The sequence below is a fragment of the Notolepis coatsorum genome (genome assembly GCF_963971535.1).
Source record: "Notolepis coatsorum genome assembly, chromosome: 1".
Lineage (NCBI taxonomy): Eukaryota > Metazoa > Chordata > Actinopteri > Aulopiformes > Paralepididae > Notolepis > Notolepis coatsorum.
Window position 1 is genome coordinate 23064701 of NC_140165.1, and position 15543 is coordinate 23080243.

Genomic DNA, 15543 nt, shown 5'->3' on the forward strand with positions numbered 1-15543 from the left:
TTTTTGGAAACTGAAACCCTTGTACTGCGGTATAGCCGGTGTATACCCGCAGGTGTGTTTTGGAGTTTTTTCTTGAGGGGTTATAGGAACAACCACCGCATTGGGTAACACCAAGGTGGTTGATTCCCTGGTGTGTTGGAGCAGTGTCAACTCCCGGGTTCACCATTGAGGGTGCCCCTGCACGTTCATGACGTCTGCTAATCGTGTCAGCCTTCTCTGCCTCGACCCCTCTGGGTGGGTTTTTTTAAATGGAGGCTTGGTCATGCAACACCGCCAGCTTACGCTCCTTCCGCCGGGGCGGCTGTGTTCAGCTGTCCCCTCTGGCGCCTGTCTCGTCCGCAGTCTCCAGGCTAGGGTTAATAGCCTGTTGCCTGGTTTTTCCCCGGTGCGCTGCCTGCTTCCGTTGGTTAAACTTTTTTGTGTGCTTACGGCCATGCTGACTGCCTGTTGCAGGGTCAGTGTGCCAGGCGGTGTACTATTGGGGGGACGGGGCCCGCTCGGCTGAGGGGCCTTTGTCCGAATACGCTGGCGATGTGGGGGGCGGGGCACTACGTGCCCACCTGGTGGGGTCTTGATGCTGGCATCATGGACTTCTCCGGGCCCCCATTCCAGGGAGTCCAGTCCTTTTGGTGGGTCTGGGTCTTCCTTCGCGCTCCGCTGCTACGGCCTTGCCACGGGGTTGGGTTTGCCCTTGACCCCGTGATTCTGGGGGCAGTAACGAGGTTGTTCCTCCGATCGTTCCCGGGTGGCATGCGGGTTGTGCGTGTGTGTAGTCGTGGGGTCAAGCCACGGTCTGCTCACCCTGTGCGTTGAGTTGCTTGAGTGCCTCTTCGCACGGTCGGGTCCGTCGCCCTCCCGTGAAGCCCCTAATAGGGGGGGTGCCCTCCATTAGGGGGGGTCGGGGGGGCTCGGCCCTCCCTGTTCTGATGGTTGTGGGGGGATGTCAGCGGGGTGTATTTGTCGGCCGTTGGCTCTCGCTCGGCCTCCCTTGTGCAGAGAGCGATGCCGAGCGAGAGCGAATACGAAACAGAACGTTAGGTTATGACTATAACCAAGTTCTGTTAGTATAGCGACGCTCGGCATCCGACGCCGCTGCAGCCTTTGACCTCGCCTTGTGGCGAAAGCTTGGGAAGGAGGCGAGTGGGTGGCCCCACCCCTGCTTATATGGGTAAGCTGATAGGGGTGTGGTCAGACGAATATTGGGATTAAAGGTACATTTGTGGTCTTTATTCAGTGCGCGTGCACATATGCGAGATAGTGCAGAGAGCGATGCCGAGCGTCGCTATACTAACATAACTTGGTTATAGTCATAACCTAACGTTCTCGTTCTTCCAACATGGCCGCCTGTAACCATTGGTAACCAATTTTTTAAGAAAATTTCTGATTTCTGTGCAGTGGTAGAGAAGGAAAAGCGGGATGTTCCTGTGTTCCACTGCAATCCAAGTTATAACTTTTTGTTGATATACAGTAGTAATAATAATAATAATAATAATAATAATAATAATAATAATAATAATAATAATAATAATAATAATAATAATAATAATAATAATAATAATAATAATAATAATAATAATAATAATAATAATAATAATAATAATAGCTTGAATTTATATAGCGCCTTTCAAGAAACCAAAGGACGCTTTTTCAAGGCAACAAAGAAAGCTGCACAAGGAATAAACTAAATAAATAGTAATAATAACAATAAAAGACGACTAGAGGCCGTAGACCTTCGTGAACAGGTGGGTATTCAGGGCCGTCTTGAAGGAGTCCAGTGATTTGGCAGAGCGGATCTAAGTCGGGAGAGAGTTCCAGAGGGTGGGGGGCCGCCACGCTGAAGGCTCTGTCCCCAAAGGTTGGTTGGCGGATGTGGGGGATGGAGAGCAGATGCGTGTCTGAGGATCACAGCCACGGGAAGGGGTGTAGGTGTGGAGGAGGTCAGATAGGTATTGGGGGGCTAGGGCATGGAGAGATTTGTAGGTAAGGACGATGATATTATAAGGGAATTAAAGGAACAGGCCAACATTTTGGGAAATTAGCTTACCGTCTTCTCCAGAGAGAGACAATAAGATAGATACCAGTTTCATCTATGTGCGTTCAGTAGAAAGCTATCTGGCTGCACATTAGCCTAGCTTAGCACAATGAAGGCCGGTTAGCCTAGGCATTGTCCAACTAACACCTCTCCAGAAGGCTAACCGGCACTGTCCGCTTCCATTTATTGTGCTAAGCTAGGCTAACGTGCTGCCAGATAGCTTTCTACTGAACGCACAGAGAGGAAACTGGTATCTATCTTCTTGTCTCTCTCTGGAGAAGACGGTAAGCTAATTTCCCAAAATGTTGGCGTGTTCCTTTAACCGGAAACCAGTGGATATGGATGAGGGTGGCGGTGATGAGCTGCCAGGGCTCAGTGAGAACCCTTGAGTTCTGCACATATCGGAGCCTGTCCAGGGTGTTGCTGGGCGCCCCAGACAGGACTTCATTACAGTAGTCAAGGCAGGAGGTGATGAAGGCACGGATGTCAACACATAGCGATCATCTCAAGTCTGCCTGAACCGGAACTACTTCCGAGGTGATCGCTGTCACGTCGTAAAGTAACTACGATGCTCGCGTTCACTGCAGCGATGAATTATACCAACAAAGAGCACGGCTCCGTGACTCGTTTTAGCGTTTCTTTGGAACACATCGGAAGTTCTATGACATCTGGAAGTGAGCTAGAATCTGGTCTTGGCTTGACTGACCATAAGTACGTAGGAGAAACACATTGTTGGTTTTGGTCTTTTGGTCGTTTTGTTGACGATAGGAAAACGTTTTCAAATGACACCATATCCTTTAAGTCTGATGAAGACTTTTAACATATAGAGAGAGGGAGAGGGAGAGAGAACGAGAGAGAGGGTAGGAGAGACAGAGAGAAAGAGAGAGACAGATATTCTACAACTCTTTATCTGCCAGTGCAAAGCCTGCAGTGATCCATATTCCATCCGAAACGACCCCAGAAAACAAATGACCCATCACCTCCGCTGATAGCAACCCCCCCCCCCCCCCCTCCCCTCCCCTCCACAAAAGGTCATTATGACACAGAACTTTGCCTCAACACCGTGCAGCTCGCGGAGAGGCGGGCTGGGGGAGGAGGGTGCTGGGGGGGACTCAACTCTCGCATGAACATCCATCACCGTGATTTATCGCGGCTCCCTCGTTCGCCAGATACAAAGGAATCCTCCTGTCTTCTAGTCTTTTAGAGGCACGGCAGGAGAACACAGAGCGAGCTCACGCCGAGTGTTTTTATGGATTTCTACTCACAAAATCTATCACTTTTTGTAAGGATTCTTTTTTCTTTCTTTCTTTTTTTCCTTTTCTTTTTTTCTTCTCCTCCGGCTGTCTTGGCGCGAGACCTCTTGTAAGTGATTTACTGTACCTGAGCGGTCAAGACTTTTCCCTCAGCGTGAAAATGACTCACAGCTGGGAGGCCTGGCATTCGGGTCGTCTACCGTCCCATGACCTCAATTGTCCCGCGATTCTAAGGTCAGAGAGAAAGAGGGAGGAAATTAGTGAGGGAGGGAGAGAGAGAGAGGCAGAGAGGGAGAAAGTGAGAGAGAGAGAGAGAGAGAGAGAGAGAGAGAGAGAGAGAGAGAGAGAGAGAGAGAGAGAGAGAGAGAGGGAGGGTGCCAAAACATCCCTGGACTGTATGCTCAGGTTTACCACTATAGGGCTGGCGTCAGTTTAATTTAAAATAAACGGATTGAATTGACTGAAACAATCCATGTTCTGACATGAGAAATCACATGTTCTGAATCACCTTCTAAATTGTCTGAACCCTGTACCTACGTCTACATTCCTCAAACGACCTACCTACCTCAAACTATAGTACCCATATGATACAGTAGCATGTACAATAATGCTGTATACTATATATAGTCATATTTACCATATATATTTATCCACATCTGTCTGAATATATCTGCATATAATCTTTTTTAGATACCTGTATATACTATATATATATGTCCCTTCCCCACTAGTTAGCATAATACTATAACATCTGATTAACATCTGACTCAGTAGTACTAATTTATATATAATACAGTTTAATCATGTGTGCATTATATATCGCTATTGCACTTTACTGTTACATTTTGCTCTCTGGTTAGATGCTCTCTGGTCGTTGTACTGTACATTTACTTTTACATTTAGTCGTTTAGCGCTGCGCTTTTATCCAAAGCGACTTGGCTGTGTAATGATGACAAGCATCTAGTCTAATCTAAGATGTTCCCAATTCACATGTGAGATGGTAGACGAGCTGCACCCCAACTTTGGAACAGCCTCCCTCAGATCATCTGAGACTCTCCCTCGCTCTCCACCTCCAGCTTTTGTTGTTGAGGTTGATGTTTTTTTTTTATATACATCCATCCAGCACCACGGACAGAGGATATAGACAGATAGCTCCTGGAATGTTTGGTGCCATGAAGCTTCTCAGTTACAGTGGGTGACAATATTGTCACAAGGAAAGATGAAATTACCTACCTGGGTTCCATCCTAGAGGCAAATCTTTCCTGTGACAAAATGGCATCCAATGTAATAAAAAAAGTCAACCAACGAACTCGATTCTTGTACCGGATCTCCTCTCTGGTAAACAAGAATACCCTGAAGACTCAGGTAGGAGCACTCATTCAAGGGTACTACGACTATGCTTGCACCTCATGGTACCAAAGCACCTCAAAGGCGCTAAAAACAAAATTACAAACATCTCAAAACAAACTGGTCAGACTACTGCTTGACCTTACTCCTAGAACCCACCTCACCCCTGCCCACTTTGACAACCTAGGATGGCTTAGAGTAGACGACAGAGTACAGCAACTTGCAATGGGCCTGGTCTACAAGATACACTACACGACCAAGGTACCCATGTACATGTCAAAATACTTCCCAAAGGTCAGTGAATACCACGATCACAACACCAGAGGGAGCTCCACAAATCATGTTAAACCCAGATTCGGCTCAAACAAGGGACTAAACACGTTTCGCAATTATGCCACGTCAATGTGGAACGCCCTACCCAAAGCTGTAAAGGAATGTGAATCACTACCCACTTTCAAAACCACTCTCAAAGAACACCTACGGGAGACTGCAATTCGAAACTGGCCTCTGTAAATGTCCTAACCCAACCCCCTCCAATGTACAGTAAATTACCTAGTATGGTTTTGTCAATATTCTAATGTACATTTTTGCTTGTACATGTAGCACTTGTGTTAATACCAGTAACAGCTGTTTGCCACGGGCACAGTTCTAGGTTCGAATGCGACAAGGAGTAATATACACAATTAAAAGAATTGTAGACCAGAGGCAGAATTATAACAATAACCGGTGTTTTAATTAAAAGCGCGCTAGATAAACAGTAATAATATATACGTACGTAAAGTACAACTTATGCTTGGAAGTATCCCTTTTAGATTAGGTCAGTAACCTTTCCTTGCGGGAGGGTTAGGTCGATATCAAGGCCTAGGTCGATTGGATCAACACATTGGGGTTCATTCAGACGTCTCTGAGGTTATCATCGGTAACTCTATATTAGTTTATCAGGGAATGCAAATACCTTATTAGGTGAATTGGCCCGTTAACTCTTTAAACCAGGAAGTGATTCGGCGATAATCGAGGTCTATTATGACATCACCACAACCGGTTCTAGAAGGTTCTATGTTCTAGAAGGTTCTATTATAACATCATACAATGGCAGAATATCTATATCCATATATCCAGTTAAATCAATTCAAATACAAAATACAATATCACAACATAAGGTGAACGGGATTGCCTCCCTTGGAAGTCCTTGTAGTCTCGTTCAGTTCAATCCTACCGGACTAGTGGTGTAGCAATAGTTGAGCACTAGGTGAGCCTCATGGGTATTCACAGCAGGCTGCCATTAGTCTTATCAAATGTTCCGGGGTTGGCTCGCCATCGGGTATCTATCCAGCTGAGCACGCTTGGTGAGGGGTGGTCTGGACTGCTCCGGGGTGCTGGTGGAGACTTGCGGCTTCCAGTCGGTTGGTTAGTCCGGTCCGTCTGGGTGATGTTGCGGGTCCAGTGGTTGAGGAGAAAGAGGCTGGCTGCTTGAGAGCTGGCTGAATATATAGGAAACCAAGAGGTTCCGGAATGTTCTATATGACATCATAGGATGACATCACAAAGGTTCCAGAACCTTCAAATCATGACATCATACGCTATATACAGGAAGTGGGACCTCATGGTAAAACAGGAAGTGGTAGCAGAGATAAACAGGAACTATTTATGTAACTGATAATTATGAATCTGAACCTGGGGTTACATTCTCCCCTTCTATCCTAATGCACGTCCCTGTGCATATTATCCCAGGACTACATTATCACAATCCTATGGGGTTTTGGGGAGTCTGGGCCTAGAATGTTTTACTGTCTAGAAAGTTCTTACCTACTAACATTAACTATTTATGTTCCTACGCTAGTTATGAATCTGAACCCGAGGTTACATTCTCCCCTTCTATCCTAATGCACGTCCCTGTGCATATTATCCCAGGACTACATTATCACAATCCTATGGGGTTCTGGGGAGTCAAGAGTCACCTAACGAGTCTGTCATTACTGAGCTTAGACTCTGTAATATTGAATATCGTCACTAGTGGGTTTCCTAGTCGGTGATAAGTCAGGGTTTTGGGAGGTTCCCTATGTCTTGTCGACCTTCTCGGTCCATCGTGTTCGTTCTCCAGTTCATTCATGTTAGTATTGTTCTCCTCTGAACTCATAACTGGTAAGGTCTGGTCGGGTAGGTTGTCCTCTTCCGGATCCATAGCAGGTAAGGGATTTTTCCAATCCGCTGTATCTGGCGCTCCCTCCGGAATAATGACTCCGTCTGAGGGGTCTTGCTCGCCAGTGGACACTGGAAAGAGTCGTGTTTCCACCACGACGTCGGAAGTCTTCATGATAACGCTGGCGCGCCGCTCTGGGCTCTGGGAGTGGGCGCGGCCCGTGGTGGCGCTGGCGGCGGCGAGGAGGAGGAGGGGCTGAGAGTCCCGCACGTAGCCCACCATCCAGCTGTCCTGGTCCTGGTAGCTGATGAGGGGCGAGGGGTCGCGCATGCTGGTGACCCGGAAGTTGGGCTTGGCCGACGTGAAGAAGGTGGCCATGCCGGGCAGCGAGCAGGAGGGCATCCGGAGCACCGGGGAGCCCAGGTCCCGCCTCAACATCGCTCGGAGGGCCTCTTTGGAGTCCTCAGGGTCGCTGTGCAAACTGTCTGTGTCACTATCACAGTAGGATGAAACAGGAGATATCTGGAGAGGGTATGGGTGGGAGGAGCTAACGGTCTGTTCTTCGTTCTCAGTGGTCACCTCGATGGTGTGATAGACGATTGGCAGCAGGTTTTCATCAACTGAGCTCCGATTGGCTGAGGTGCTGTCAATCACCATGTCCTCCCTCATAACGTCCTGCTCGATCAGTTCCTCTTTGATCAGTTCCACTTTGATCAGTTCCTCTTTGATCATTTCCTGTCTGGTGTAGTTCAGGGGGGCGGTCTGGGCTACGGCCCCGCCCCCATCTGGAGAGGGAGGAGCTGCTTCTTTATTTCCTTTACTTCTTCCATCTTTATCGGATTTCTTCTTGCCTCTCCTGCTGGGCCTCTCGGTGGAACACAGCATCCTGTAGACCCTGAAGGCGTTGGTTCCCTTCTTGATGCTCTTGTCCTTCACCTCCTCGATGTCCGGCAGGCGGACTAGTGGTGTAGCAATAGTTGAGCACTAGGTGAGCCTCATGGGTATTCACAGCAGGCTGCCATTAGTCTTATCAAATGTTCCGGGGTTGGCTCGCCATCGGGTATCTATCCAGCTGAGCACGCTTGGTGAGGGGTGGTCTGGACTGCTCCGGGGTGCTGGTGGAGACTTGCGGCTTCCAGTCGGTTGGTTAGTCCGGTCCGTCTGGGTGATGTTGCGGGTCCAGTGGTTGAGGAGAAAGAGGCTGGCTGCTTGAGAGCTGGCTGAATATATAGGAAACCAAGAGGTTCCGGAATGTTCTATATGACATCATAGGATGACATCACAAAGGTTCCAGAACCTTCAAATCATGACATCATACGCTATATACAGGAAGTGGGACCTCATGGTAAAACAGGAAGTGGTAGCAGAGATAAACAGGAACTATTTATGTAACTGATAATTATGAATCTGAACCTGGGGTTACATTCTCCCCTTCTATCCTAATGCACGTCCCTGTGCATATTATCCCAGGACTACATTATCACAATCCTATGGGGTTTTGGGGAGTCTGGGCCTAGAATGTTTTACTGTCTAGAAAGTTCTTACCTACTAACATTAACTATTTATGTTCCTACGCTAGTTATGAATCTGAACCCGAGGTTACATTCTCCCCTTCTATCCTAATGCACGTCCCTGTGCATATTATCCCAGGACTACATTATCACAATCCTATGGGGTTCTGGGGAGTCAAGAGTCACCTAACGAGTCTGTCATTACTGAGCTTAGACTCTGTAATATTGAATATCGTCACTAGTGGGTTTCCTAGTCGGTGATAAGTCAGGGTTTTGGGAGGTTCCCTATGTCTTGTCGACCTTCTCGGTCCATCGTGTTCGTTCTCCAGTTCATTCATGTTAGTATTGTTCTCCTCTGAACTCATAACTGGTAAGGTCTGGTCGGGTAGGTTGTCCTCTTCCGGATCCATAGCAGGTAAGGGATTTTTCCAATCCGCTGTATCTGGCGCTCCCTCCGGAATAATGACTCCGTCTGAGGGGTCTTGCTCGCCAGTGGACACTGGAAAGAGTCGTGTTTCCACCACGACGTCGGAAGTCTTCATGATAACGCTGGCGCGCCGCTCTGGGCTCTGGGAGTGGGCGCGGCCCGTGGTGGCGCTGGCGGCGGCGAGGAGGAGGAGGGGCTGAGAGTCCCGCACGTAGCCCACCATCCAGCTGTCCTGGTCCTGGTAGCTGATGAGGGGCGAGGGGTCGCGCATGCTGGTGACCCGGAAGTTGGGCTTGGCCGACGTGAAGAAGGTGGCCATGCCGGGCAGCGAGCAGGAGGGCATCCGGAGCACCGGGGAGCCCAGGTCCCGCCTCAACATCGCTCGGAGGGCCTCTTTGGAGTCCTCAGGGTCGCTGTGCAAACTGTCTGTGTCACTATCACAGTAGGATGAAACAGGAGATATCTGGAGAGGGTATGGGTGGGAGGAGCTAACGGTCTGTTCTTCGTTCTCAGTGGTCACCTCGATGGTGTGATAGACGATTGGCAGCAGGTTTTCATCAACTGAGCTCCGATTGGCTGAGGTGCTGTCAATCACCATGTCCTCCCTCATAACGTCCTGCTCGATCAGTTCCTCTTTGATCAGTTCCACTTTGATCAGTTCCTCTTTGATCATTTCCTGTCTGGTGTAGTTCAGGGGGGCGGTCTGGGCTACGGCCCCGCCCCCATCTGGAGAGGGAGGAGCTGCTTCTTTATTTCCTTTACTTCTTCCATCTTTATCGGATTTCTTCTTGCCTCTCCTGCTGGGCCTCTCGGTGGAACACAGCATCCTGTAGACCCTGAAGGCGTTGGTTCCCTTCTTGATGCTCTTGTCCTTCACCTCCTCGATGTCCGGCAGGCGGACTAGTGGTGTAGCAATAGTTGAGCACTAGGTGAGCCTCATGGGTATTCACATCAGGCTGCCATTAGTCTTATCAAATGTTCCGGGGTTGGCTCGCCATCGGGTATCTATCCAGCCGAGCACGCTTGGTGAGGGGTGGTCTGGACTGCTCCGGGGTGCTGGTGGAGATTTGCGGCTTCCAGTCGGTTGGTTAGTCCGGTCCGTCTGGGTGATGTTGCGGGTCCAGTGGTTGATGAGAAAGAGGCTGGCTGCTTGAGAGCTGGCTGAATATATAGGAAACCAAGAGGTTCCGGAATGTTCTATATGACATCATAGGATGACATCACAAAGGTTCCAGAACCTTCAAATCATGACATCATACGCTATATACAGGAAGTGGGACCTCATGGTAAAACAGGAAGTGGTAGCAGAGATAAACAGGAACTATTTATGTAACTGATAATTATGAATCTGAACCTGGGGTTACATACAGTTGTACAGTGTTTCCCCTCCCCCCTCCCAACCCCTCCTACCCATTTTTATGAATGAACGTTGTATGGTCCGTTTTGTGTTTGTTTTATTTTATGTTAGGACTACGGGTGGAAATTAGCCCTGTGCTATTCCCGGCATATTTACGTCCTTATCATGCTGTGATGTTATGCATACACATGTAAATGATGTTCATTAATTTGCATTGTCCTTAATAAACAAATCTTAATAAACAAATCTTATACTGAACACTGTGACCTCTATTTTTACTTCTATTTTACATGCTATACTATTTTATTTCATACTTATCTTGTCTAGCACAGTCTCTGGAGCGTAACAGTAAGAAGCATTTTGTGGGGCGCTCCAGTAGCACACCATGTACCGCGCTGCGTCGCGGATCGGCTGACCCGGGTTAGATTCCTGGACCCGCCGTCGTTTGCCAAATGTCTTCTCCTGCTCTCTCTCCCGTTTCACCCTCACTGTATCTGTCGGTCATGTTTGACCAGGAAAAGCGATAAACGCTAAAAAAAAAAGTAAAAAAAAAAAAAAAAAGCATTTTGTATAAAAGTATTCTGTACTTCTGTATGACAACTATTAAAGAAACTTGAACTTGAAACTATTATTATTATTATTATTATTATTATTATTATTATTATTATTATTATTATTATTATTATTATTATTATTATTATTATTATTATTATTATTATTATTATTATTATTATTATAGACCTGAAAGGGTTTACCAGCCAGACGTTGTGATCACTGTTTACACATAAACGTCATGGTGTCGTGGCGTCACACACCGTACGGCGTTAGACCCGGGCCCTGCCACCGACTCCTGTGACTATTAATTCCGCCGAAGTGTGTGGTTTGGCCCCCGCCGGCGCTCTTTCTCTCCCCCTCCCCCATGGAACCCGCCACGGGGTACGGACGGACGGACGGACGGGTCATCAATCTGGTTCTGGCCGCCGCGCGGAGCTTACGTAACCGAGGAGGAACGTCGCGGCTGGACCCCGCTGCGGTCGCTGCGCTCTGTCTAAACGGGAATCACGGGCCGTGTCGGCTCTCGCTCCGCGCGCTGGCAGATGTGACGCTCGGCGTAAATCATCTCCTCGTGTCCAAACACAAGATGTGTTCTTTTTCCTCACCGCTGTGCTGGTCTTAGGGGGGGGCGGGGGCAGGATCTGCCCTGAGGATAGTTATTCTTGTAGTCTGGTGGTATGTGTGTGTGTGTGTGTGTGTGTGTGTGTGTGTGTGTGTGTGTGTGTGTGTGTGTGTGTGTGTGTGTGTGTGTGTGTGTGTGTGTGTGTGTGTGTGTGCGTGCGTGTGTGTGTGTGTGTGTGTGCGTGCGTGCGTGCGTGCGTGTGTGTGTGTGTGTGTGTGTGTGTGAGAGAGATTGTGTACGTGCGTATAGTACGTGTGTGTGCGTGCATGCACACATGCGCTCATGCGTGCGTGCGTACGTCTGCGTGTGTGCTTGTGAATGTGTGTGTGTGTGAGAGGATGAGTATGTGTGTACAATGTGTGTGCTCACACGTGTGTGTCTGTGTGCATGCATGCATGCATGTATGCGCTCATGCATGTGTGTGTATATCTGTGTGTGTTTGTGAATGTGTGTGTGTGCGAGGTCATAATGCAGTATGTGTGTGTATGCACAGGGTTATAAAGCCTAAACGGCCCCTCATACATGGCCATGCGTGTGTGTGTGTGTGTGTGTGAGTGCATTGTTTTAGTGTGTGTTGGAGTTTTAACAGATCGTTCTACTGGGTTTTCTCAGCAGGGACTTGGGTATTGTCCTTTCAGCACCAATCAGAAACATTAAGTAAAGAGGGATTCCATGGCTCGGAAATGGTTTGACGACCAAAAAAACTAAAGTAGCACTGGTTAGTAGGGGTGTAACGATGCATTGATTAATCAAAATGCATCGATTCTAATGTGACGATTCAACTGCATCGATTTGAAAATGTTAGAATCGATTCGAATCGAAATTAATCGAAATAATAAAAAAAAAATTTTGATTTGTGGATTTAAGATAAGCTATTTTAATGAGCGTAATCAATGTAAAGAAACTTTTTTTAGCCACCGAACACAGTGAATGCAATGAAAACTATGTACGTGTTGTCTGGTGTGACGTTATGTCATTGGGGGAGGGGGAGGTGGGGGCGTTAGATAGGGGAGGAACACAGAACAAAACAAAAAAAACACTTCAACCTCTTAAGCCACTTCAACCTCTTAAGCCACTTCAACCTCTTAAGCCATAGCCATATTTCCAGAAAATCTGCCTAAAAGTACATACCCAAGTAAATGGAAGATTGCTCCACTTGCATTTCCATTTGCATGTTCTTTGTATCTATGGACCTCAGGGATGTATTCCAAGTGTCAGAAATATTGTGTCAGTTTCTATGCTTGAGTAAATTGTAATGAACCAAAGGAGAATATCAATTATAATTTTTTTTTAACACCATGCTAACATTGACCAGACGTGCCACTGAGCTCATTCAGCACCTTCTTGAGATCAAGTATACAAAAAATCTAAGCAAATGAATAAAGGGCAGATGATTTACAGGTTTTTTTGTTGATATAGTACAGAATTTTGCCATCAGGACACATGCAATTTGAAATCTGAATATAGAATATCAGGCCTATAAATGACCGTATTATGGCCATGTCATACATCCATGGATCGGCCCAACTCTCCTCTTTCCAATGGCAGAGTTAAATCTGGATTTAGTATCACACTGAACAACATGGCCAACAAAATCGTCCGTTTTCCGGTGCAATGCGCAGATATTTTTATAAGCTCATATTTAGCTAATAACACTTGGTAACCAAACATAGTGCTGAAAATATACACTTTGACTGATGTTTTGATAGGGTTAGGAGAGGAGAGGAGAGGAGAGGAGAGGAGAGGAGAGGAGAGGAGAGGAGAGGAGAGGAGAGGAGAGGAGAGGAGAGGAGAGGAGAGGAGAGGAGAGGAGAGGGGAGGGGAGGGGAGAGAGGAGAGGAGAGTGGAGGGGAGGAGAGGAGAGGAGAGGAGAGGAGAGGAGAGGAGAGGAGAGGAGAGGAGAGGAGAGGAGAGGAGAGGAGAGGAGAGGAGAGGAGAGGAGAGGAGACGAGAGGAGAGGAGACGAGAGGAGAGGAGAGGGAAGTGGAGAAGTAATGTATTCTCATGAGAAAAGAGAAAAGTTGAGAAAAGTTGCACAGTGAATTTCATAGCATTTCCTATGAACCGTGGAAATTAAATTCCCTCTTAGTTACACACAATCCCTTTCTGCAGAGAGGTCAGAGTGCAGGTTGTCTGCAGTGCAGCGCCCCTGGAATATCGCTTTGGGGGTTTAGTGCTTTGCTCAAGGGCACTGTGGCAGAGATGGTAGGCACTGGGCAACATAGATTTAACACCAGCCACCCTTCAGTTACTTGCTCGCTACTGGAATACACCCTCCTGTCAACACCAGGGTTCAAACCACCAACATTACGTTTACTAGTCAGCCTTCTCTCTACCTCTAGGCCAGTGGTTCTCTTCTTAGTAAATCTTTCTGCCAAGTACCCCCTTGATCGATCGTTTTCGTTTTAACAGGTGCTTCGCCTTTGATTTTCTACAGCTGTATTTCTACCTTGTGGCAACCTGTCTGTTTTCTTCCTCCTCCTGCTTTAGCGCACAAATCAACTTACCACACAACGGCTGTCTGGCCACAAGCTACACCACTCACATCGCAGAAGATATTATATGATAAATCCCTTGTGCTAACATGGTAAATAGTAGGGATGTCCTGCGGTTAGGTGGCCGAGCGGAGATTGCGTTCGTCACCAACCCCGGAGCTGTGAGCTGGATTTGCCTGTTCGAATCCAGCTCACAGCTCCGGGGTTGTCACCAGCTTGGCTGGCCGTCTGCACTAATACAATTGGCTGTATTAGAGGGTGGGAGAAGCTGGCGGGGTGGGTCCGGGTCGTTGTAAACAGCGACTCCTACAGTTCGGTCGGGGCGCCTGCTAAGCGCGGATAGGACTTGAGGGGGATAGTGTGGTCCTCCCACACGCTACGCCCTCTCGATGAGAATCCGCGCTGCCAGGTGAAAAGAAGCGGTGATTGGCTGGACGTGTGTCGGAGGAAGCACGTGGTAGCCTCCACTCTCCCAGATGATCTGACTGTGGGGGGTAAGTGCGCAGCGACCAGGAAGGGACTGGGAATTGGCATACGACTAACATTGGGATGGGAGAAAATCGGAGGAAAATGGAGGGGGAAAAAGATAATAAAAAAAAAAAAAATAGCATATACAATGTTTTGCGTGGAAACGGCCATGTTGTTCAGTGTGGTGATCTTTAATCAGCGTGTGGATCTTTATAGGAATCACTGTATTGGTGCACTGTGATGTACTGTGATTTAAGGGTGACGCTTAACTTAAAATGTCCTACTGTCCGCACCGCTCTTTTCACTCATTTAATTTAATTGCATTTGAGCTTGTGGGGTAGCTTTACGGAATGGACAAGTGGAAATGCAGATATGCAGAGAGTTATGCAGAGAGTTGTATTTGAAATGTTATGATATTGTAAGAAAGGGGCGGGACTAGATGAGCTGTGCTTCCTTCTGCCCCTTCCCAAACTCATCCTTGGTTGTTTTTTCTATGGATGAAGACAAACTGACGACAGAGTACAGCAACTTGCAATGGGCCTGGTCTACAAGATACACTACACGACCAAGGTGCCCATGTACATGTCAAAATACTTCCCAAAGGTCAGTGAATACCACGATCACAACACCAGAGGGAGCTCCACAAATCATGTTAAACCCAGATTCGGCTCAAATAAGGGACTAAACACGTTTCGCAATTATGCCACATCAATGTGGAACGCCCTACCCAAAGCTGTAAAGGAATGTGGATCACTACCCACTTTCAAAACCTCTCTCAAGGGACACCTACGGGAGACTGCAATTCAAAACTGGCCCCTGTAAATATCCTAACCCAACCCCCTCCAATGTACAGTCATTTACCTAGTATGGTTTTGTCAATAGTCCAATGTACAATTTTGTTTGTTTGTACAGTGTCTCCTCCCCCCCCCCTCAATGTACAGTTTTGCTTGTTTATACAGTGTGTCTACCCCCCCCCCCCCCCAACCACCTCCAATGTAAATTACCCAGTATGGTTGTCAATATCCCAATGTACCCAACCCCCCCCCCCACCCAACCTCCTCCAATGTACAGTTTCTACGTCAAATGTATATACTCCCTTTTCTTGACTCCTTCTGTATCACAAACAGTACTGTATTTGCAAATCTGGTATGTCATAAATGTATAGATGTAGCAGTACTGACTATCTGTATGTCATGTATGTCATATATGTCCTGATGAATTGAAAATGGGGGACCCTGATGTAAACAAGACGAAAGTCTTTCTCAGGTCTGCATCCTCTTAACAATTGTGTGTATTGAGCTGTACTGTATTGTACCCATTCTGCAATCTGTTAATA

The 15543-nt window shown here is 47.3% G+C and overlaps 1 protein-coding gene across 1 annotated transcript in view; it reads right to left on the minus strand.

Annotated features, from left to right (window-relative positions):
* Positions 1-1715: 1715 nt before the first annotated feature.
* Positions 1716-15543, minus strand: part of LOC311226900 (uncharacterized protein) — a gene marked incomplete at both ends in the record, with an annotated part of 31092 nt that continues 17264 nt past the window's right edge. Inside the window, 3 exons of the mRNA XM_084312365.1 lie at positions 1716-1793; positions 6926-7731; positions 8774-9610. Coding sequence (XP_084168491.1) covers positions 1716-1793; positions 6926-7731; positions 8774-9610 — 1721 coding nt within the window. The remainder of the gene's footprint in view (positions 1794-6925; positions 7732-8773; positions 9611-15543) is intronic.